Below are 25902 nucleotides of genomic sequence, written 5' to 3' on the forward strand. Positions count from 1 at the left end.
ACAGCCGCGCTCTCCTAACCACACGGCCAACTCTTCCGGTATTACATTTTAGTAAATAGTACAGGTAATGTTGCACTGACCGACTATTGTTGTTAGTTGATGTTCACTCTGACTCTTCTGTTGCCTCTCTCCTCTATTAGATGGCAATACTACTGAAATAACAGAAACTAATGCGTCAAGGACGGACTTCACCCGTTAAGTTTAGTAATCTAATAATAATAATATTTATTATTATTATGTCCGACTCGTTGGCTGAATGGTCAGCGTACTGGCCTTCGGTTCAGAGGGTCCCGGGTTCGATTCCCGGCCGGGTCGGGGATTTTAACCTTAGTTGGTTAATTCCAATGGCTCGGGGGCTGGGTGTCTGTGGCTTATTCAGCATTAGAAATCATCCTAGGAAGGGCCCTCATCTTCACAGACATGCAGGTCGCCTAATAGCCCTCTTCGGATTTTAACTATTTCTATAAGTGTTTCGCCTCATAGCCTTTCGTATGTGGCCAGTTATGTCCAACCTTTTCGTGTTACACTAAGGCCACTTAGTATGGGCAATTGTGCCCCTGCAAATTTATTGGTGTGTGGAGAGTAATTTGGGGGGTTAGTTCTCTTCTGGGAACAGTGAAACATGTAACTGTTGAGCAATAGATAAGCCCACATCGCGACAACGGTGTGTAAATACTTTAATTGAGGACAACCGATATGTTGTAAGTGCGCCATGAGGAAATTGATGCCTCTGCGAGGCTGGACTTAGATATAGTTGGAGCGCAGGCTCCTACGAAGTGTATTTTCCTGGAGATATTCTAGCTCTTATAAAATTTTGTACCTGGCAAGAGCACTAATACTCTATTTTTATGTAAATCAACCAAACTATTAACAATTGTAAATTTGGTACCTGATTTTCAGACTTGTAAGTCCTCGTTTTTGTTAGGGCTGACGAGCACATTAATATTGTTTTTTTTTAAATTCAGATTTTCTATTTAACAATTTTTAACTTAGGAAAAAAAGGAAAGAAGTAAAATTTCAATATTTGTTGTGTTAAGTTCTACTGTAGTTAATTCCTTGTCCACCCATTCACCCCAGGTGATTCTTCCCTGTGCAATCCACGATATTTCCTTAATATAATGATAATATATAATAATATAATTATTCCTTAATAATCATATAATCAATATAATAATAATAATAATAATAATAATAATAATAATAATAATAATAATAATAATAATAATAATAATAATAATATATATGATTACTGTGATTGCACTTTTATCATTTCCACTAAACATTTTACTGTATCACAAGAATGCTCTTTTCGAGAATGTAATAAAACTGAACGGTGCTATTTCGGTGTCACAGCTGTGAGTTTTGAAGTAAAGTACGTACCACGTGACAGATATTTTCGAAATTAAGTACCTGGTAAGTAAGGGTTCGAAATTTTACTGTTGATATCTTATCTCTTAATTCAAAACAAATTTAAACATCTGTAAGACCATTAGTATCAAACTATTTTACACCACTGTGGTAGTAGATGTGCTGGGGTGGGGCTCCTGTTGCTTGAAAATCATCGCATGGCGCTCGGCCACCCTAACTTTGAAACCCTTCCGGTAAGCCTTTTGACGCTCGACATTTGTGATTTTGGATTTACGGAATTCTGAAAAGCCGCTCTATTCCCTCCATTGCGTTTTCGATAAGTTTGAATCAATTATTTTCCGTATATCGCGTCATTTTAAGAATGGAAGCAAATTTTGCTTTCCGTCATTATCTTCCCAGTTTAAAAACCCTGTCCAAATTCTATAGCGCAACAGCTCCGAACGTCCATGGCTTATCAAGCGACCGCTGCTCAGCATAAAGGCCTGCATATTGCGAGGTGCCGTGTAGTCAGCACGACGAATCCTCTCAGTCAGGGCTTCTCAAACGCCCAAAATCTCACGTGTGCAAATTGAGGCGCAGAGTTCCTGTGCACAGTGCATCGGTCCCATTTGGCTCGGCTCGGACCAACGCTTCGTCTCTGGGCTACTCGGCTAAGCTCGGCTCAAATCGGTTCAACTCGGCTCCGATTTGGAGCGCTACGGAGCAAGTGACGAAGAGGGAGACAGGCGGAGCGAGCGAGACAGGCGTGAGGAAAGAGAGAGACAGCGCTATTGCTCCAAATCGAGGAGTGGGGGTCTGCACTCTGGTCAACCAAGCGAAGTCGTCTTTTGCACCGTGCACAGTGCATGCACTCTGAGAGGCCCTGCTCTAAGTGGTTATTCTTGGCTTGCTAGACCGGGGCGCCCATCTCATCGTCAGATAGCACCTCATTGTGATCACGTAGGCTGAGAGTACCTCTAACTAGCCCTCAGATCGAGGTAAAAATCCCGGACCTGGCTGGGAAATGAACGCGGGGCTCGCACCTTCCCTATTAACATTTGTTAAATTGAGATCACCCGCTACAATCACGTTCCATATGGGTGATCATCTTACCAAATAATTCCGCGTCAGCGTCAGCATTCCCCCTCCCAGGTCTGTACACTCCAAAAATCATCATGTTGGCTATAATCTTTAGAGATGAGTCCCGCACATTATTTTCATACCTTAGAAATTCTCCTGTCGCTGAAATGAACGCTCTCCTTGCTATCTAATCTGTACTGTCTCTACGATAAACATTCCAGTTCTTGGAGAACATCCCTGTTTCCATAATATAATTTCTCAACCATGATTCAACTCCTGTTGCGATATCTATTACATTGCTAAATTCTATTCCTATCCTTAAAGTATACGAACAATTTGTTCTGTACAGGGTATATGCTTGAAGAGCGCTGATAACGGGACCCATGTTCTCCAAAGCCACTAAGTAAAGAGTCGAATACCTTACAGATCAGTGACCCTGGCAAAAAGATGTAACGAGAATTTAACTTTCTTCAAAATACTGCTGAAAATGATATAAAATGAAAATATTCCATGACTGAAGCATAAAAGATGGGATTCGAGCGCTATATAGGTCTACAGGCTTTGTGTGTCAGATGTGCAGGAATCAGAGGGGTATTGTCTTAAGCTCCTGCTAGACAAGTTTCTGAGAAACAGAAATCAAAACAGCGCAGTTTAATAATAGTGATACAGGGCATTCGAACTACTCTTAGCCATTATGCCAGTAGACTTGTAGAACTACACATTTTGAATTTACCTATGTTCTTCGTTTTGAGACTTCCGTTGACCATGTCTCCGTTCTTCTCGTGGTCACCCTTCAGCTCCCCCTTACGGGCCTGCATCAACAAGTGGATCATGTCTGGACGGACAATGCCTTCCCTCTCTCGAGTGCTGATCGTCTGATGGACTAGGTCACTGAAGAATTGTTTCTCGTTTTTCCCGAGGAAGCCAATTCCAAAAAACTGAAATATTGACAGAGAAAAAAAACGGAGGCGTTAATATTTTTAAAATGCCTTTCTAATTTCAAACAGAGAGTAGTCTACAAACATTGAAAAATAGTGTTTATTTATGTTAAAATCTGGAAGTCTAATGAAATTTAATAGCGAAAATGTGTTAAAAGTGAGATACAGTGCAGGATTATTTTGAATTTCTAAAAACATTGTCAGTAGTATAAATGGAGAGTTCGCCACCGGCTCCCCGCAAAGGCATCCTCGGGAGAGGCACCCTCTCCTCCTCAGGCTCTCTGGAAAGACCTCCTCCTCCTCCTCCTCAGGCCCTCCTCACAGGCCTCCTCCTCCTCACGCTCCCGGAAGAGGCCTCCGTCACCACCGCCACCGCAGGCCCTCGGGAGAGGCCTCCTCCACATGCTGGCTAAGAGCGCGACCCTAACCTCACATCCGCCATCTTGGAGGGGCATTACCTAACTTTTTATGCGTAAGAGAGCTAGCCTAACCTCATGGAAGGGCCTAACCTCAGTTTTACAACTGGGTGCCCTTCCTGACGCCTAAAAGCGCGAACTTAACCTCACATCCGCCATCTTCGAGGGGCTTAACCTAACTTTTTATGCGTAAGAGAGCCAGCCTAACCTCACGGAAGGGCCTAACCTCAGTTTTACGACCGGATGCCCTTCCTGACGCGAGCCTAACCTCACATCCGCTATCTTGGAGGGGCTTAACCTAACTTTTGACACACAAGACACCAATCCTAACCTCATGGAAGGGCCTAACCTGTTCTACGGCCGGATGCCCTTCCCGACACCAATTGCACAAGAAGGATGCTGCTATTATGAGACGACCTAGGGACGCTTGCGCAAGATGGCGGTCGCAAGATGGCTGCCATACATAGGCTCTTATGAGCCTCCCTAGAGATGCTTGCGCAAGATGGTGGTTACAAGATGGCGACTAATTCTGCAAGATGGCCGCTGCTCTTATGAGACTCCCTAGGGACGCTTGCGCAAGATGGCGGTCACAAGATGGCTGCTATAGGCCCTTATGAGACGCTCTAGGGATGCTTGCGCAAGATGGTGGTTACAAGATGGCGGCTGCAAGATGGTGGCTATACACAGCTCCTTATGGGACGGCTTAAGGGCGCTTGTGCAAGATGGCTGCTATACATAGGCTCTTATGAGATTCCCTAGGGATGCTTGCGCAAGATGGTAGACACTAGGCGGCGGCTATACATAGGCTCTTATGAGACGCCCTAGGGATGCTTGTCCAAGATGGCAGCTATGCAAGATGGCGGCTATCTAATTCTACAAGATGGCGACTATACATAGCTTCTCATGAGACGGCTTAAGGGTGTATGCACAAGATGGGTGTTGCACTTATGAGACGCCCTAGGGATGCTTGCGGAAGATGGCGGTCACAAGATGGCGGCTATACACAGCTCCTTATTGGAGGGATGCTTGTGCAACATGGTAACCACAAGATGTTGGCTATACATAGACTCTTATGAGACTCCCTAGGGATGCTTGCGCAAGATGGCGGCAATATATAGCTTCTTATGAGACGTCTTAAGGGCGCTTGCACAAGATGGCTGCCATACATCGGCTCTTATGAGACTCCCTAGGGATGCTCGCTTAAGATGGCAGCGACAAGATGGCGGCTATACACAGCTCCTTATGAGAAGGCCTAGAGGTGTTCGCACAGGGTGGCTGCTATACATAGGTTCTGAAGAGACGTCCTAGGGATGTTTGCTCAAGATGGCGGCTATACACAGGCTCTCATGAAGGAAGCTAGCTTAGAGGCTACTGCGCAAGATGGCAGCTGCTGTTATGCATGCAATGGTGGTGCAATTTGAAATTCCAAGTGCTCTTCAAAGCTACGTTCTTTTTGACATCTTTAATCAACGAAGCATCGTGCTGCCCTCTTTAGCTACTACCTTCGAGATGAGGTGGTGGGCTATTTGAAAAAATAGGGAGATAGTAGGTTCGAACCCCACTGTCGGCAGCCCTGAAAATGGTTTTCCGTGGTTTCCCATTTTCACGCCAGGCAAATGCTGGGGCTGTACCTTAATTAAGGCCACGGCCGCTTCCTTCCCACTCCTAGCCCTTCCCTGTCCCATCGTCGCCACAAGACCTAGCTGTGTCGGTGTGACGCAAAGCCGCCATGTTTAAACCAGAACGCATCTTTACGGCACTAAACCTCATCGTGGTGGAGGGTGATTAAAAAATCCATGTGCTTTTTTGACAGCTCCCATCTTTAACCAACAGAGCATCGTGCTGCAATTTTTACAGCACTAAACCTCATACCTTTGAAATGTGGTGGTGGGTAATTAAATTATGTTAGCTATTATCTTTAAACAGTAAAATTTTAGTACATTCGCGAACCTAACCTCTCATCTACCATGTTGAAGGAGACTATCCTTAGTTTACGACAAGATGCCCTTCCCAACGCTAAGTACACAAGATAGCACTTAGAGGTTACTACACAATATGGTGGCTGCTGTTATGACCTTCTCCTCTGTTAAGGTACAAGTTTAAACATGCAACGCGAAGGCTAGGGTGAGCACATGCTGCAATGATGACGTCATTGTGCATGTTTAGACTTCATCGTTTTCTCAAGAGTAAGGAGGCAAAGAAATGCAATAGGTATGCATCATGAAAGCAAGAGTGTGCGTGTGCTGCAGCGATGACGTCATCATAGTTGTGCATGTTTAGATTTGCAGATTAAAAAAGAAGTGAATGAAACATAACAAAACTAGAATCGAACACTGTACTCGATGTCGTTAACTTCAACATGCGTTCAGAACATTGTATGATGTGTTCAGATTACTAAATAAGTAATAACAAGATTAGAATCGAACACTGTACTCGACACAACATGTGTTTAGAACATGTCAGGGATACCTTTGTTCTAAGAAGATGAGATTACCACATATTCCTTGTAGGGCTAAATGGCTAATAGGCTAATAGGCTAAAGGGCTAATGGGCAAAAGGGCTAAAGGGCTAATGGGCTAATGGGCTAATGGGCTAAAGTCCTAATGAGCTAGGGTGTCTGTCCTCTCTTTATCCGGGCTTGAGACCGGCTCTACATCTAGAGGCGGAGTTAACACCCTAAGGAAGGGAGAATGTTGGAAAATAATCTATACGAATATAGCTACCCGATCGACCATATACTACAGAAGGATGACTTAGGTGAGGGTAAGCGCTGGGATTGTAGCAAGGTGTTTAAGCTGTTGTACTGTCGAGAGAGAGAGAGAGCTATTACTTAATAATACCTACACGACGTAATTCTTGCTCTATTTCAAAAATATCTGCTCTGTACTCTGGGTAACCAACATCATGATAGGCTCTTAGCAGTTGCAAACGTTTTACGAGTACGTTGGGGTCTTTACAGTATCTTATGTCTACATAGGGAAACAGAGGCTTGTTGTGAACTTTGAGCCTATATACAGACAGCTGATATGTAGGGACTTGTTTTGATGTAATACGTGCTTCAGCAGTAGCGTTTCTAAGTACAAACTTAACCTGTTTCGATAGCAATGAAGCGTTGAAATGTTCTTCTTCATCTTCCATCTATTCTTGAGATGTTTGCACTGCGACAGAACGTGTAGTAGACTTAGAAAATGAAGTAAAATCATCAAGTTCTACTGGCAATGAAACACTGAGATCTTTTTTCTTCTTCTCTACTTTCCCTTTACTTCTGTTTTGATCAACATCATTATCCTTACCGAGCTCGATAGCTGCAGTCGCTTAAGTGCGGCCAGTATCCAGTACTCGGGAGATAGTAGGTTCGAACCCCACTGTCGGCAGCCCTGAAAATGGTTTTCCGTGGTTTCCCATTTTCACGCCAGGCAAATGCTGGGGCTGTACCTTAATTAAGGCCACGGCCGCTTCCTTCCCACTCCAAGCCCTTCCCTGTCCCATCGTCGCCACAAGACCTAGCTGTGTCGGTGTGACGTAAAGCAAGTAGTAAAAAAATCATTATCCTTACTATCATCTTTATCTTGAAGTTTGTGCTTAGTAACAGAACTTGTAGCAGGCCTAGACAACAAGGGAGAATTAAAAATCTCTCGCATAGGTGTACTTTTTAAAAATAAATCAGTGTTCGCTTGAATACGGTTGAGCTCTTTGTATTTTCTTCTCGATGAAGGTACATTACACGGGGCTTCATGACGTTGAACGTTGTATGCGTTCTTGAACTCTCTTCTACAATGTTTGCATTGAAAAATTGTCCTACATGATATCTCATGACGTCTCTTGTGATAGATTCGGGAAAATGCTTTTCCACACTCTTTGCAAATATACCTAGAAATAGGTTTTTCCATGACGGACTTTTATCTTCTGCTAACAGATTCTTCTTTAAATCTGCTAGACACTTTTTACTCGCTACTTCGATGATGCGAACAGTTTAGCGATTAACAGTAAACTAACACAAAAGCGTATAACCAAGGTAGCAACAGTGAGGTTTAACCCCGTTAAGTTGGCAGCAGTGAGGTTAGCGATGTTCTGTTGTTGGATTTTAAATTCCGCGCTACGACATGCATAAGGTGGCAGCCTTGAGGTTTAGCACCGTGAATATGACAGCAGTGAGGTTAGCGATGCTCTATTGTCCTTAAAAGTGAGGTTAGGGTCCGTCAAGATGACAGCTGTCAAAAACGCACGTGGCTTTGTTTACAAACAAGAGCACGTGTTCGTGACGTTACGGTCACGTGGTATGCTACGTCAGCACGCGAAGTTCAAAATCCACGCCTACGTGGTTAAAAGTCTGCTATGTTGACAAAATTTTTACATATAGCCATTCTTTATGCTTTAAGTTTGTGCACATAGGTTATGTTAAGACAGCAGCACACACAAGCGATTGTTACACGCTCTAGTGGAAGAAGTTTAGTACGATAGTTCATGCATGCATCATCGATAGGTGATGTGTACACGCTTTTAAACCTAGCTATTCATACTGCTGCATCGTTAATCTTACTGCTCTATGTTCACAAATTTTCTTAAATATAGCTATTCTTTGTGCTTTAAGTTCGTGCACATAGGTCATATTAAAATAGCAGCACAAACACATGTCAAGATCTTCACGGTGCTAAACCTCAAGGCTGCCACCTCATGCATGGCCTCTAAGCTAGCTTTCTTCATAAGAGCCTGTGTATAGCCGCCATCTTGCCCAAGCATCCCTAGGATGTCTCATAAGAGCCTATGTATAGCAGCCACCCTGTGCGAGCACCTCTAGGCCTTCTCATAAGGAGCTGTGTATAGCCGCCATCTTGTCGCTGCCATCTAGTGCGGGCATCCCTAGGGTGTCTCATAAGCGCCTATGTATAGCAGCCATCTTGTGCAAGCGCCCTTAAGCCGTCTCATAAAAAACTATGTATTGCCGCCATCTCGGGACCACCATCATGCGCAAGCATCCCTAGGGAGTCTCATAAGAGCCTATATATAGCCGCCACCTTGTGGCTACCATGTTGCGCAAGCATCCCTCCAATAAGGAGCTGTATATAGCCGCCATCCTGCATCCGCCATCTTGCGCAAGCATCCCTAGGGTGTCTCATAAGAGCAGCACCCATCTTCTGCAAGCACCCTTAAGCCGTCTCATAAGAAGCTATGTATAGCCGCCATATCGTAGCCACCATCTTGCGTAAGCATCCCTAGGGCGTCTCATAAGAGCAGCAGCCATCTTGTGCAAGCACCCTTAAGCCTCTCATAAGAAGCCATGTATAGTCGCCATCTTGTAGAATCGATAGCCGCCATCTTGCATAGTTGCCATCCTGCGCAAGCATCCCTAGGGGGTCTCATAACAGGCTATGTATAGCCGCCATCTTGTGCCTACCATCTTGCGCAAGCATCCCTAGGGCATCTCATAAGAGCCTATGTATAGCAGCCATCTTGCGCAGGCGCCCTTAAGGCGTCCAATAAGGAGCTGTGTATAGCCACCATCTTGCGCAAGCATCCCTAGGGCATCTCATAAGGGCAGCCACCATCTTGTAGAATTAGATAGTCGCCATCTTGTAACCACCATCTTGCGCAAGCATCCCTAGGGAGGCTCATAAAAGCCTATGTATGGCAGCCATCTTGCAACCGCTATCTTGCGCAAGCGTCCCTAGGTCGTCTCATAAGAGCAGCAGTCATCTTGTGCAATTGGCGCCGGGAAGGGCATCCAGTCGTAAAACTGAGGTTAGGCCCTTCCATTAGTTTCGGCTTGCTGTCTTGTGCGTTAAAAGTTAGGTTAAGCACCTCCAAGATGGCTGATGTGAGGTTAGGGTCGTGCTCTTAGCCAGCGTGTGTAGAAGGTCTCTCCCGAGAGCGTGAAGAAGAGGAGGAGGTCGAGGAGGAGAAGGAGGCCTGTGAGGAGGGCCTGAGGAGGAGGAGGAGGAGGCCTCTCCCGAGAGCCTTAGGAGGAGGAGGGGAGGAGGAGGAGGAGGCCTCTGCGGAGGGCCGATGGCGGTAGCGGCCGCCGAACTCTCCAGTTATGCTACTATTGTCTATGTAACTCCAAATTTAATATCAATATCCTGGAAGAAAATACACACATACTGTACAACATGCAGTACATACATGTTAATTACACCTAATGAGTTTGCGGTACAGGCCGTGTAACTGTGAGCTTGTATTGAAAAGATGGTGGGTTCGAACTCAACCGTCAGTATCTCGAACATATTTTTCCATGTCGTCCCATTTTTAGACTATGCGTTAATTATTTAATGTTACGTGGCAACCTTGTCGTTGTCCCTTTCGGTATTTCCTGGATGGGATGAGGAAGCCAGGCCCCCTCCGAGCCAGCCCGAGGACATGTCATGGTATCTCCTCTTCGCCTGATTTCCCCATGGGATTTCGGGAACGGGAAACCATAAACTTCCCTCTCTAGCCGCACCGGAAAGATACTAGCACTCCATTATCAGGATTTAAAAAGGAGGATAGCCACTAACAGATAGTGGATAGCCTAACGGAGGTGGCAGTAATGCTGGCGTGTCGTCGTGTTCTGAACGGAGTACTGTTTGTATACTACCTTGGAGTACTGTGAGTGTACTACCGTGGACTGTATATCAATCTGAGTCTGTTTGTGAAACATTTGGTGTGAGTAGAGTGAGTGGCTGCTGTTGTATGACCGCTGTTCAGTCGTCAGTGTTAAGTAGTTCACTGTGTGGAGCGGCCAAGGTAGTTGACTGTGTAAATGTTGAAATTAACTCTGGAGTCGAGCCAAAGAACAGTGTTGTGTGTTGTGATGGCCTGCAGACTTGTGTTCGTATCTGACCGCGTGCAGCTATTGAGCGGGGTGACTGGACTTGCGAGCGAAAGTGAAAGTACGGTTATCGGTCAATCAGGATTATCGCCTGTCTCAGATACTACCAGCGAGCCGGACTACCTACTGGGGAGAGGACAGAGACTTTGTAAATAGACAGCAATTAGTTGAGTGTATATTCATGATTGAATATATTTCATGTGTGTGTTTGTGTGTGTGTGTGTGTGTGTGTGTGTGTGTGTGTGTGTGTGTGTGTGTGTGTGTGTGTGTGTGTGTGTGTGTGTGTGTGTGAGAGTGAGTGTAATAATTGGGTCATCCTGAATTAAAATTGACCCATAGATCTTGCCCATCCTGTCATCAGCTGTTACTCACACGGACAGTACGAGGTCTGACGACATCGCAGTCACGTACTATGCCATACTATTACATTTTTTCGGGCCGACCACAGCACAATTTTGCCAAAACGGTACCTATCTCTCATTCAATTGCTCATCATTGTATAACAAGAACTTACTCAAGAGGATCTAGGATATTTCTTTGGGGTATTTTTTGTTATCCGTTATCTTCCATACCAATATTATTCTTATTTTTACGTTATTATCATGTTAAAAGTTTAAATTCTTCTGTAAAAGAACACAACATAGAGCATGTTGTTCAAATTCCACACAAATACAAGGTACTGCAGTACAATATTTCATGCAATTATCTTCATCCTTTCGAACTGAGGTGAAAACTTGTATGTGAAAATGAAAGTTACAAAAAATGAGTAGGAGTCATAAGACACAAATGAGCGTAGCAAGTGATACACAAGGACATTTACGAACATATATTTCGATGAAAATTAAAAGATATGTCACCAGGTTAAACAGCAAAGTATCTACGTTTTAAAGTGAATAACAATTTGAAAAAAGATAGATTTTATTTACAGTTAAAGGGCAAGTAATGTACACGGAGTATGGCATATGCCCCATCTAAAAGATCACATTTTACTAGCATCAAGTCTTTCAGTAGTATAGATATGTGCACTATCGACAAATAATATTGAATTAGTTGCTAGTTTCTGTCGACTACTTTACAAAACAAGTCGAGTAAATTCAGTCTCACTGCCATCACTGCGACTAGCCCCATTTGCTATCCAGTGTTTTCAGTATCTTAATATGCGTTATCTGCTTTCACTGTATATTTGTTTGTGTTATGTTATTCTTAAATAAGGCATAACTATAACAATAAATCTGGAAAAATGGTAGTGTGTTTGGCTGTTCTCATATATCCTGGTAGACATATTGTGTGCTAAAGCAACAGAAGTTGTTCTTATTATTGTTAACATTGTTCGAGCATAGAATCTCTTTGTTGTGTCTACATGTTTTCCCTGTCCTGTTAGCACCTGTTAAGAAAGGCCATTCGTTAGATGTTTCATATTAGGGGCAGTTCTGTTTATTAGCCTCGTGTACGGATGAGTGCGTAAATCGTCTGATAACCTGTGTAAGTATGGGGTTTTGGATGGTGTGTGTGTGTGTGCAACTGTAAGTCCAGGATTGAAGTACGTGCCCAAGGTATAGCACTATCGCGACATTTTCCAGGAGAGCGTGCAGACAGGCCCGTGGAAAACTCCACTAAAGATAGCCGCTGTCATTGACATGATACGAACCTTGGATCTCTGGATGATGCACCTTCGCATTCCTAATGTTGAGTGGAATGCACTTCTCGGGTACTAATGTGTCCGTTTGAATTAATTTGTAAGTCACTCAATATAACATTTATTTTGTTCTAGTGATTTCATGATTGGTCAGTTACGTTTAAAAAATAGAATTCATATAAATATTACTGTCCACTTTTGTTATGGAAAATTTCGACCAGATATAGTGGAATGATTTCACATGGAACAACTGATTACATTTGTTATGTAAACACATTCGACTGTTCAGTCGATAGTTCGAAGGTCCTATTCAGTAGCCCGATTAGTCGATAGTGGTTTTAACTCTGTAGTGCCCATCTCTACAGTGGGGATCCTTACCTCCATCACTTTCGGGAACAACATGAATCCCAAAAATTTTAAGTGTTTGATTCCAGCAAAGTTGGTGACTGCCTTGCCCATGGTATAAAAATGGTTATTTTTCTCCGTCAGAGAGTCCACTTGCACTCCAAAAGCTGACGTAGCGATGACATCATTGGTGAAGCGCGTGAAGAGGTCCTTCATCTCCAGAACGAATGGCTTACCTGGAACAGGAGAAGGCAAATGTAATAGAATTAAAGCCTATAAAATGTGAAAGGAAAATCGCGTATGTCATGGACGAGAAAGTGCTATGAGGTGAATCACCATCACCGCAATTCACAGAGGTGGAATTTAAAAAACTGCCGGAGAGATGGTACACTATCGAGCGCTTAGTGTGAAACTAATGGAGATATAAAATTAATATTTAGGGTTATCACAGGAATCGACAGGAAATTCACTCTTCTTTTTGGTGACGAAAGGTTGTAACTCAGTTCGAAACAGTCTTGTGTATAGAATGGTTAGCAAAAAACATGATGGTATATGTCGTGTGAAATATGGATAATTTATTGTTTGTTAAGAATGTTGTAGTGAACAGAACTTCGATATTTTAATGTGAAACAAACGTATGTATTGTACCCTTACCCACCCGATACTATTATAGACCGCTCCCTAGTGTACTTGACTGAAATTCAAAAGCGGAGATAGACGACCTTTGCCGAGTGAGCAACGCGCAGGGATGGAGTGAGTTGTTATGAGCTGTGTTATACAGGATGGTCGGAACAACTTGAACCGGGTATATGAGTGTTACAGGGTTGGTCATGCTGATAAATAATTTGAAAGAAATGATTCATTATTTCGCACCGTTGTGATTATATTAGCTGCTCAATTTAGCCAATCATATCGCTTTGCGGGCGAATGCAAATGTGCCTTACGCGCCGGTGTTGCAAAATCTGGACGTGACTTAAGAAGGGCTTTAGAGCCATGCCGAGAAACCAGCATCAAACACACCGTTGGTTTCAACCAGTGTCACCGCGGCGTTCTTGCTTCGGCGTGGTCCTGTCAGGTCGGAGATGTGTACTTAAGCCCCTCCCCTGGTGAGTTTCATTCTTCAACTGGTGCTCTGATGGCGGTAGTAAGCCACGTACAGATTTAGCAACACCGCCTCGCAAAGCCCATTTGAATTCGCCCGCGAAGTGATCTGATTGGCTAACTTCAGCAGCTGATAAAATGACAGCGATGCGAGATATCGAATTATTTATTTCAAATTATTTATCAGTCTGACCAACACTCTAACGCTCGTATACTGGGTTCACGTTGTTTTCGAACACCCTTTGTGTAAGAAGATAGTTAGCGAAAAAAAGTATTTCCTTGTAAAGTCAAGTAACATTTGTGTAACATATTTTTCTTTATTGGTGACGACTTATTAACGTAATTAATGTATTTCTTTCTTAATCTGCTTACCCCGCAGGGTTAGTCTTGCCCTCGGACTCAGTGAGGAATCCCACTTTTATCGCCTCAAGGGCAGTGTCCTGGAGCGTGAGACTTTGGGTCGGGGGATACAGCTGGGGAGGAGGACCAGTACCTCGCTCAGGTGGCCTCACCTGCTATGCTGAACAGGGGCCTTGTGAGGGGATGGGAAGACTGAAAGGGATAGACAAGAAAGGGGGAAGGAAGCGCCCGTGGCCTTAAGTTAGGTACCATCCCGGCATTTGCCTGGAAGGGACGTGGGAAACCACGGAAAGGATGGCTGAGGAGGGAATCGAACCCTCCTCTACTTAGTTGACCTCCCGAGGCTGAGTGGACCCCGTGGACCACTTTTCAAATTTCGTGGCAGAGCCGGGAATCGAACCCAGACCTCCGGGGGTGGCAGCTAATCACACTAACCACTACACCACAGAGGCGGACAATAATTTATTTTCTTATGTTTAAATAACATTTTAACACGTTTTATAAAAATAATATGTCCTTTATGTGATAATCTGTATCTTAGAGAAATAATACATCTTCTTTCATTCATACGTGAACTATCAACACTCTTATAAGAATGTTATTTTGTCTCCCGTGAAATTTTAAGATTTGTACTCATGTTATGTTATGTTCACACTAAGTCCTCAATATGGGCCCATCTTTTAGGTACCATCGCAGCATTGTTATTCAGTTGAAGTGAAGAGCTGATGGAATATTACTTTAAGGTAAGTCGAGAATAGGACTGGGCTAACGTGATTAGATGATTACTTGACTGCTGGCTTCCCGCTCGGAAGGTTGGAGTTCCAATCCCGTTCGATTTTGGGCTGAGAATTTCAACTTAAAAATCACGTGCCGTCAGTAAGGGCATGCGGCCTTAAACACCAGGCCAAAGAAAAATCAGCCTGCGAGGCTCCAACGATCACAGAAACAACTCGGATAAGCTGAGTTTAGTTTGTCCGGCTCCTTGGCCGAATGGTCAGCGTACTGGCCTTCGGTTCAGATGACCCCGAGTTCGATTCCCTGCCGGGTCGAAGATTTTAACATTGATTAGGCTAATTCCTTTAACTCGAGTGCTGGGTTTTTATGTTCCTCTTAATACGCACCTCAATTTATACGCAAAACATCATATTACAACACGCAGCAACGAATATTTCTCTACACATAGGTTTGGCGTCAGGAAACGCATTCGGTCGTTAAACTGGGCTAAACCCTTGGACTGTGCTAATTCCAGGAAATTGGGAGAAGTCCAGGAATAAGAAGAAGAACAAAGTCTAGAACAGGATTTGAACATCTTCTCTAACCAACTGTATTCCCTGAGGCTGAGTTCCTCAAATCACAATGGCAGAACCAGAAATCGAACTCAGGTTAATTTATTTATTTATTTATTTATTTATTTATTTATTTATTTATTTATTTATTTATTTATTTATTTATTTATTTATTTATTTATTTATTTATTCGCAAAGCACAAGATACAGCTACACCCAGCCTCACTCACTTGTGGTGTCAACGCACAAATTAACAAATGTAAGCTCTCATAATAAAATATAACAAACATGACAGATAAATAATAACTGTCCAAGTCTAAATCCATAAGGATGTCCACGTTCACAGCTAAGTCGTCGCAAGTCAGAATGGCGGCAAAACACACTTCACGTTAACTTATTTATATTACTTTAGTTGACGATTTATCAAGCTTGTGTCCCTTCAGGTAATAAAATGGTTAAAGAGGGTTGGGAAACGGATTAGACAGGTTTGCTGTATTATGGTGCGCTTAGTGTGAGTAATGTGGAGAAGATCTTTGATTCTGATGAAGTGGAAAGGAAACTGGAGAGAGAGAGAACAGTGACACAAGATATTCAGAGCGGAAATATCTACTTAACATATTGTGGAGGTAACTCAGATCGGCTACCTGTCACCTAATGTGCAGCGGTGACACATTTAATACAATGCTGCATACAATGATTTCTGAGCTTCGGGTTTCGTTTCTTACAATTGCAGCAAGGAATCGCACTGCTCTGTCAAACGAACCTAGTTACTACTGGTTGGGGGTTGTTGTTAAAATCGGAGAGTAGTAGGTCAAGAGAGGTTGAATAATCGTGACGAAGAAGAGGCAAAGAGCAGTGGTATCGGAGATTTCTGGAAACGGTAGAGAATATCTAGTAATTTCATGTTCTAGGCTGTATATTATACTTGTATGTAGATCTTGAATTGTAATTTGGTATCGAATATAACACGTAAGTTGATGGATTTGTCGAGTAGTTAATATGAGGAGATTTGCGTAGAGATGCGATCAAGTGGCAGCATTTCCCCGGACTGGGTTGAAGTTTTCAAGTGCAGCACCAGTTCGAGTGGATTTTGAGTGAGGAGTGTACAAGAGCTGCATCTGCTGACTTCCTGATCACCATAAATGTCAGCAAAAGGTCGGACATTTGCTGTTTCGTTGAGTTTTGTGGATGGATCGTCAAGAAACAAGGGAAATAGCAAAGGGCCAAGAACAATGCCTTGTGGGACACCGGGGGTGACTGCTAACCATGAGGATGATGTGCCTGATATTACTACTCTCTGCCAATGGTTTTGTAGGAAGTCAGCAAGAAGAGTCAGAAGACTGCCGTACATATTGAATCGTTCGGAGAGTTTAGGTGTATTCTACATAATCGAAATCTTCGAAATACGTAGAGTGGCCAGGTTTGTTAGATAGGAACCACCTGGTAGGAAACCATGTTGGTTGGTTGAGATATACTGCGAGGTGAAGGTTGGGAGACGTTGGAGTACATTTTTATTAAAAATAACGTATAGTGTAGGGAGAACAGAAATTGGTAGGCCTATACTAGCATACTAATAGATAAATTTATAATGAACCGACAGAGCTGGCCGTGCGGTTAGGGTCGCGTAGCTGCGAACTTGCACTCGGGAGGTGGTGTGCTCGAATCTCACCATCGGCAACCCTAAATGAGGTTTTCCGTGGTTTCCCATTTTCACACCGGGCACCTTAATTAAGGTCACGGCCGCTACTTTCCCAATCCTAGCCCTTTCCCTTCCTTCTGCCGCCGGAATCCTTCGATATGATAGTGTGGTGAATCACTAGGAAAAAAAAACATCTTGTAGTTAGGCACGTAGCTGAAAGAATTTTCTTACCTGGTTGCTGTTTGCTAATCTCCTTGTGAAGATAATCTCCAAGCTGTTGCCCGCACTGGTTCATAAAGTGAAACATGTTCTTCATTTTGCTGGATGTGAAGGCTGGACTTAGAGTAGCCCTCATGTCTCGCCATTTTTCTCCTAGAAGAAATAAGATAAACTGTGATACTCTACTCTAATTCCTTTCTTGTGTAGATAGATTTTTGGGAGGCCGGGGCTACCACGGGGCAATGACGGTGGAATGGCTGGCTTACTATAACTCTAACGCAGTACTTTCTTTCTGGAAAAAATGGAGCAGGTACTCATCATTAATATATTATTAATAATAATTACAATAAATTCTACACTTTTAACATATCCTCCGGTACACCCTCGTCGTCTCTAGAACTCTTCTTCCATTAGGTGAAATGAAATGACGTATGGCTTGTAGTGCCGGGACTGTCCGAGGACAAGTTCTTCTCGCCAGATGCAGGTCTTTGAGTTGACTCTCGTAGGCGACCTGCGCGTCGTGAAGAGGTTGAAATTATGATTGAAGACGACACATACACCTATCCCCCGTGCCAGCGAAATTAACCAATTATGGTTAAAATTCCCTACCCTGCCGGGAATCGAACCCGGGACCCCTGTGACCAAAGGCCAGCACGCTAATCATTTAGCCATGGAGCCGGCCTCCTGTTAGGTATCGATTGCAGATTAATGACCTCAGAGCAATCGTTTTTTCTAGTTATGACCTTGGTGAAGTGTGGTCATTCTATTCTTGCCTGTACATTCGAGCTTGTCACTGGAATCTGTATGATTTCCAGCACATGGACGTTAGGCCTTGGTTTGGTGAACCTCTTCACTCTGCTATTTTCTTATTCATTCTAATGTCCGGCTCCATGGTTAAATGGTTAGCGTGCTGCCCTTTGATACAGAGGGTCCCGGATTCGATTCACGGCTGGGTCGGAGAATTTAACCTTAAATGGTTAATTCCATTGGCTCGGAGACTGGGTATTTGTGCTGTCCCCAACATCCCTGCAACTCACACATCACACTATTCTGCGCCACAATAACATGCAGTTACATATACGTGGTAGGGGCTGCCTGGCCGAGGCGGTAAAGGCGTGCTCAGTTCGCCCGGAAGGACGTGGGTTCGAATCCCCGTCAGGAAGTCGTAAAATTTAAGAAACGAGATTTCCACTTCCGGAGGTGCACATGGCCCTGAGGTTCACTCATCCTACCCCAAAAATGAGTACCAGGTTAATTCCTGGGGGCAAAGGCGGCCGGGCGTAGAGCTAACCACTCTACCCCATCAAGTGCCGAGGTTACGGATAATGGAAGCCTTTACCTTCCACCCCTCCAAGGGTCTTCATGGCCTGTACGGAGATGAATTTACTTTGCTTTGCTTTTTACCTATACGTGGCAGATGCCGCCCACCCTCATCAGAGGGTCAGCCTCACAAAGGCTGCACTCGGCTAGAAATAGCTACACGAAATTATTATTGTCATTAAGTAACTACTTTTTTTTACTCATTTGGAACAATTTTTGTACTAGTTAAACCTAGACTTTCAAAACTCACCCGAATGCTGCTTGTTTCAGAGCAGTGATGCACTGATATTCGAAATGAGTACAGTTCCCTACTTTTGTTTGTGTACCAATCTATACTGCCTATGAAACAGGAAAACAGTGTATCAGTTTATCAGTAATCAGTTCGTAAACACAGAAGCAGCTACTGGAATATGTCTAATAACATGTTGCTGACAATAAATTGCGTTTAACGAACGCCAACTTATGAAAAGATGTGCGTACCGCCACAAAATAATAATCACCGTTTTAACAATATTACGCTTTGGAAATGTCATTGTATTCTTCTTGCATGGGTAGGGCATCAGTGATACGTCTGGGGCATTGATGCATACTGATGTATACATCGTCAGAAATATGTTATCAGGTCTTCTGCAAAGGGAACTTGATAATGCTATCTCATACCGGTACTTCAGATCTGTAGGTAACAACGGTACAATAAAACTGCAAATGCTATGGATAAGAAAATATGTCCAATTAATGAAAGTTTCAGTTTTATCCGACTCCTTGTCTGAATTGTCAACACTGAGAATCAGAAACAGAGCTGAGGATTTTAATCGCGTCTGGTGAATTTCTCTGATTTGGTGACTGTTTTTTTTTTTTTTGGTGTTTGTTCAAACACATTCCTCTGTATATTCACAACAACTCACAACAATTTGAAAGTTGTTTTAGAACACATTTCCTTGAGCTCCCTTCGTTCGAAGGCTAAAATAATATTAAAAGAATTCTTCCACAAATATTCTTTTATTTAATTGGCGGTGATCTGTAGCTCACTATATATTTTGTATTCCTTACTTGCTTTGTGCATAATTGCTTAAATTACGAAAGATAAAATTACATTCTTCGTAAGGAATAATAAATCGTATTGAGCTTCAGAACACGAGCTAGTCAAATAAAGGAGGAATAGTGAATTCAATAAACTAGAAACTTTCCCAGTATTCGCCTTAGTGCAGGATAATGGAAAACCATGGAAACCATTCTCCGCACAGCGGACGGCGGGGATCTGCCCCTACACGTCTCCCGAATGCAGAGATTTAGAGCCACGGTAGAGTCTTGGGCACCAGTCCTCTGCTCGGTTGGTCGGTCGGAGTGCAGAGTTGTCGGGCCACGGTCAAACCGTGGCCACTTGAAACCAAAGCCTTCTCTGCATCCGCTCACGACGAAATTATTTGCCCACTTTAAAGAGAAACTCTTTCTCTGGCCACATGAAGCGGTGCATTGTCTGGCTGACAAAGGAAGTAATAAACGAATAGCCATTATTGTCACAAATAGTCGGAAGAATTTCAGATCAAAGATATTGAGGTGTATTTGTACTGAATTCGACAAACGTTTTCAGGACTATAGTGGGCATAGTTTTAACATATAGCCGTTCTAGGAAATCACTTGTAAGGATTGAATTATACAAACTCGATAGCATGGTCATTGAATCTCTCAGTGATTGTTCACATACCTCTGAGGGAAAACAAGTTCTTGGAAAATAAGGAATCGGCATTTTCAGTGATTGTCTGGCGATGGTCTGTGAAGAATTCAAAATCTTTGACAGTAATCCGTTTGATTAGTTCTGGATCTTTCACCATTACAAGGGGTTCTCGGAACTGGAAGATTCCTACAAAAGGTTCTTCCTCAAACTCTTTGCATATATCCTCTAGGAGATAGGCGAAAGGCTTCGCTTTGAACACCATGGTTGCCATTGATCCCAAGAAGGGCAAAGGTTTAGGGTTCTTGATGCCTTTTCTTTTGAAATAGTCGTGGTTCCATGTCCCGTACTTGTAGAGCACAAACAGGAGGAGGGTACCTCCGAGCGCCCAGTCCGTGAGGGTCAGGCTCAGCAGGTCCATTGTTCAATCTGGAACAAACATGGCTGTTAGTTTAGTCTACACAAACTATCTAATATTGTGATGTAACATTATTAAAACAAGATAAATAAATATATAGCCAAATGCATTACAGCAACGTCCAGTAAAACTCAAACCAAAATCACCCACCTGTCAATCGGTAGGCCTACTGCAAGCCGATTACAAACCTACTACTTCTTCGGCAAATGAACAAAATATTGCAAAACATAAATACATATACAAGTCACCGGACAGATAGTTAGTCACCTTAGTGCGCACGCACAGATTGATTGTTAACCTTTATGGGTGGCGTAGCGAACATTCGCGTGCTCAACCACACTGCCTGTAATTGAGCATAAGACAGCAGTGATCAGTGAGATATTGATGTTCCAAATGAACAGTGTACGTCAACATGTAAGGATGTGACAGAGTGGCAAAAAGGGACAACCGTGTTTAGCCGTGTCCATGGTCATACGGTGTGTGAAGTTGCTGGATTTGTTGGTGTTTCGCAGCGGACTGTTCAATGTGTCTACACGCAGTGGTGTACTACACTTGACCACGAAACACGACGTCAGAATTCTTCTTTGACTCCTCAACCCGAAGGTTGGTGGGCAGCATTATCTTCTCCCAATGACTTCCGCTCTTGAGACAGCTGTTTATTTAGCTGGTAGCGACGCCTTCTTTCTTTTTTTTTTTTTTGTCATCTAGATATTCTGTTCTTGGTTGACCTATTTTTTGTCTCCATTTTCCTTCGATCAATGAGATGCATCAGGATGAATGTCGCATTAGATGACCAACCCAGCTGTTCCATCGATTTTCAGTAGTTGGTAACAATCAGCGTTTCTCTTCCACTCTATTCAAAACTTCATCATTTGTTACCTTACTTGTCCATGGTATTCGTAGGATTCGACGCCAACACCTCATTTCGAAAGCTCTTATTCTTGCCTTGTCCCTCTTCTACAGAGTCCAGGTTTCTGAGGCGTAGGTTGCAATGCTCCAAACAAAACTTTTAGTAAAATGTTTCCTCACTGAAAGTGAGGTAGCCTTTGTTGTTAGTAGACTTCTCTTCTTATTGAAGGCTTCTTTGGCCTGAGTAATACGAGAGAAGACGTCATTTTTTACATCTGCTATCTGACGAGATGAGACTTCTCAAGTATTTGAACTGTTTCACTTGGGTCTTTCTCCATTCAAGCAGACATTTGCAGTCTGATTTCCGTCACGTGTGCACAACATTATCTTCGATGTTGTAGTAGGAAACATTTCTGACTGAGAGGGGCTGGAGGCGCGTTTTACGGCTTGTGAATCAAAATCGCTTCCAAGCCCGGCAGGAATTACTGCAGTCAGTGAATGAAGGTCTCTTCTCAATCTGTTAACTAGAGAACATTGAGAATGGAACTGCATGCAAGGAACATTTGGAGTCGGTCACCTCGCAAGAGGTTATTGGTCACCCCGAATTTACAACATGGCAAAAGCAAAGTTCATCGAGCTGGACGCATATGTGACTTGTTTTATGAGCACTCCACCACCGTATTAGATCTCGATTGGCCTACAAAATCATCTGATTGAACCCCATTTTGAAAATCTGTGGGATATATTGGAACAGCGGGTTAAACACCGGCATCAGCATCCCCGCAATTTGGTGGAAATGCGCGGCCAAAACCTCAGCGAGTGGCTTAACGTGGATGCGACGTACCTACACAAGCTTGTGGACTCACTTCCTAAGTCCAGGCGGTTATCAAGTCCAGAGGCGGAGTTACAGAGTATTAAATGATGCTTGTAATGATTGCTCCAAGGGTGACTCATTTTTTGTCCGATGAACTTAAGTCACACAAATAGTCATGTAAGATAACAATATACTAGGATCTGTGTATTTCACTTTGAGGTTCGGAAAACTACTATTGCTACAACTACTACTACTACTACACAAATAAGCATTCTGTCCCTGAAGGGGAAGGCGGGCCTGATAGACGGAAGCGCCATCTGTCAGGCCAGGGGTTCCGCAAAGGAGATGCTCGCAGGTGAGGGGGTCCGCAGTCGTGGCCAATACTAGGAACTCTCCCAGCACTCGCCTTAGTGAAGGAAAAGGGAAAACCACGGAGAACCATTCTCAGGACAGCCGACGGTGGGAGACCAGCCCCGACTGCAGAGCTGTAGAGCTCACTTTGCACCCACGGGCAATGTTGCTGATATTGTGGAAAGCGCTACTCGTATGCAAATTTAGAACTAGCGTGCACAGGCGGTTTTAAATCCATTTCACCATCGCTGTTATTCAAACCCTTTAATGGAATGCATCATTCATCTTTATTTTTGTCCTTTTTTAACAAGTTGATTTACGTTGAACCGGCCCCGTGGTGTAGGGGTAGCATGTCTGCCTCTTACCTGGAGGCCCCCAGGTTCGATTCCCGGCCAGGTCAGGGATTTTTACCTGGACCTGAGGGCTGGTTCGAGGTCCACTCAGCCTACCTGATTAGAATTGAGGAGCTATGTGAGGGTGAGATAGCGGCCTCGGTCTAAAAAGCCAAGAATAACGGCCGAGAGGATTCGTCGTGCTGACCACACAACACCTCGTAACCTGCAGGCCTTCGGGCTGAGGAGCGGTCGCTTCAAGGGCTGTAGTGCCATGGGGTTTGGTTTGGTTTGGCTTTACGTTGCACTGACACAGATATTCTTATGGCGACGATGGGATAGAAAAGGGCTAGGTGTGGAAAGGAAGTGGCCGTGGCTTTAATTAAGGTGCATCCCCAACATTTGCCTGGTGTGAAAATGCGAAACCACGGAAAACAATCTTCAGGCCTGCTGACAGTGGGGTTCGAACCAAGTAATCTCCCGAATACTGGATACTGACCGCACTTAAGCGACTGCAACTATCGAGCTCGGTTTGTGTCATATTAAGTTGTGTGAATACACAAGCGAAGAACTTTTTACCGTAGTTTTGAAAACGCAACACGTTCCATTTTGTAAGTGGAGCGGTGACCGCTCTGTGATATGAAATACTGCGCGCACGACCGGCAAAGTAGCCGCCTACTAATTACAGAATAACAGTAGCATTTAGACGCTTGAACACAATGGACATTTTGACAGTGAAAGACTGATCATCGAAGTTGAGAAGAAAATTAAACACTATACAACAGACATTGAAATGACTAATGTGACAAAACCATGAAAAATGTGTGAGAAACGATTGCAGCAAACCGCGGTCATCTGGATAAGGAGGGAAGAAGTACAAAAATGTATTTAATTTGACAGATTTTTTTTTTCAATTTGCTTCACGTCACACCGACACGATAGGTTTATTGTGACGATGGGCTAGGAGTGGGAAGGAACAGCCCCAGCATTTGCCTTGTGTGAAAATGAGAACCCACGGTAAACCATCTTGAAGGGCAGCAGACAGTGGGGTTTGAACCCACTGTCTGCAGGATGCAAGCTCACAGCTGCGCGGCCCTAACCGCACGGCCAACTCGCCCGGTCAATATCTATGTGTATAATACATAATGTACATTGCTCAGAATTTGAAAAGCATGGTATTTCTGTATCGGTTATATCCACAGTAAGAAGGAAGTGCACTTTTTACTTTTCCGTAATGTCTGTCTGTCTGTCTGTCTGTCTGTCTGTCTGTCTGTCTGTCTGTCTGTCTGTCTGTCTGTCTGTCTGTCTGTCTGTCTGTCTATCTGTCTGTCTGTCTGTCTGTCTGTCTGTCTGTACACGCATGGAAATCGGTATGTGAAGTCAGGAGATGAGTCACTACAATCTAGGCTAAAATCATTTTATTGACGCTGAGTGAAATGGTAGTTTAGGGGAAGGCCTAATATGTAATTCTCAAGTATTTATATTATTAATGATTCTCACACTAGCCTTAATCACGTCACTTATTTTGACTTACAACACAACGTTTACCCATTGTAAACTCAGAGTGAAACATTTGTTTGGGAATGCCATTTTTGGGCATGTGGATCGCGTGACCTGTTCGTCGGAACACCAGTCTTATAAGGATAGTTTCTAACAGTGACATTTGTGAATCTGTCCTGTCGTGTTATTTGAAGTATTTTCGTCAAGCATCGCTGGTGATATTGTTCCAGTATTGTAATGAATCTTGTATCTTGGCCAGTATAGCATAGCAAGGTAGAATTTACAACTAAATTACAGTATATACAAAGATCTTTGTTGCAACAAAGATGTCATGGTAGTCAAAAATTCTTGAACTTAGCCGGGCGAAAGATGTTCCAGCACGGTTAACTCTGTATTGGACTTCTGAATCATTATCTCGATGATAGGGTGCTACTCAGGTGGGGGAACGTGTATACATCTTGCAGGGTCACTCTGTTAACGCTGGAACTGATCTTTCTTTGTCTTTCCCGTGGAATTGGATGGTGAAGTACCTGTGTCTTAATAAGTTTAAGACGAATATTTTTGTGTGCAGAGGCGAAACCTGACGGTACTTTAAAGTACCAGCTCATATTTCATGGCTTTGGAATTATTCAGTAAATCCTACCCTTGTATTTTCCTCATGGTACTTTCAAGTAACTAATTCTTGAAACAGAGATATTTCATTTTTGAGGTTGATATTGATGAAAAACGCGGGAGATCGTTTAATTCTTAGGAGTGTAGTCATAGTGTTACCACTGTAAACAAATGACATTTCGATTGATTATTTCTTAGCTCCTATTGTTACATTCGACCTGCAAGTGATCTTAGTACATGTAAGTGTGCTTCCATAATGCAATAAAATACTCAAATTGATTAAATTTGCAATTGGTGTGGATATATAGCTAGTAAATGGCGAGGTACTTAGAAGTACCGTCAGGCCATATGGAGGGTCTCATGTTAGTCATATCCAAAACCGAAAGTAATGCTTTCCTTCGATGGACATCAGTGTTTTTCTATGGAAATACAGTAAAGGTGTGTGCTTAGCGCCTAATTTCCATGGAACAGAAGCCACAACTGTTACTAGGAAACAGAAGGGTGGAAGTAATGTTACTGTTAATTGCCCGGTTGTTATGCAAGACTACAATGCACACATGGGTGGAGTGGACCATGCTGACAGACTTCGAGGCGTATATGGTTTAGACTGTCGATCCAAAAATGGTGCCATATATTATTTTGGGGAATGATTGAGATAGCATTTTTTGTCAATGCCTACATCATATACTGTAATCTGCATGAAAAAGTCCCTCTAATGGCATTCCGGCATAATGTGGCCCTAGGACTGATGAACCAGGAAGAAATTCCTCTTCCAGAAAAAACTTTCACGTGTTATGAGGTCACCAAAGTCACCAGAGCAAACTTGTCTACCAAAAAGGAGGAAAACAGAATATTCTGTGCC

The 25902-nt window shown here is 43.3% G+C and overlaps 1 protein-coding gene across 2 annotated transcripts in view; it reads right to left on the reverse strand.

Annotated features, from left to right (window-relative positions):
• The window catches only part of LOC136857064 (cytochrome P450 9e2), a 65005-nt gene that overhangs the window by 12780 nt on the left and 26323 nt on the right, over window positions 1–25902 (reverse strand). For both annotated transcript variants that reach the window (XM_068225050.1, XM_068225051.1), the window contains exons 2-5: window positions 20198–20593; window positions 17185–17325; window positions 12601–12803; window positions 3161–3365 (exon numbers count right to left, since the gene is read on the reverse strand). In XM_068225050.1, the coding sequence (XP_068081151.1) occupies window positions 3161–3365; window positions 12601–12803; window positions 17185–17325; window positions 20198–20585 (937 nt within the window). In that variant the 5' untranslated portion in view covers window positions 20586–20593. The remainder of the gene's footprint in view (window positions 1–3160; window positions 3366–12600; window positions 12804–17184; window positions 17326–20197; window positions 20594–25902) is intronic.

This window comes from Anabrus simplex, chromosome 1 (genome assembly GCF_040414725.1).
Source record: "Anabrus simplex isolate iqAnaSimp1 chromosome 1, ASM4041472v1, whole genome shotgun sequence".
NCBI classification, from domain to species: domain Eukaryota; kingdom Metazoa; phylum Arthropoda; class Insecta; order Orthoptera; family Tettigoniidae; genus Anabrus; species Anabrus simplex.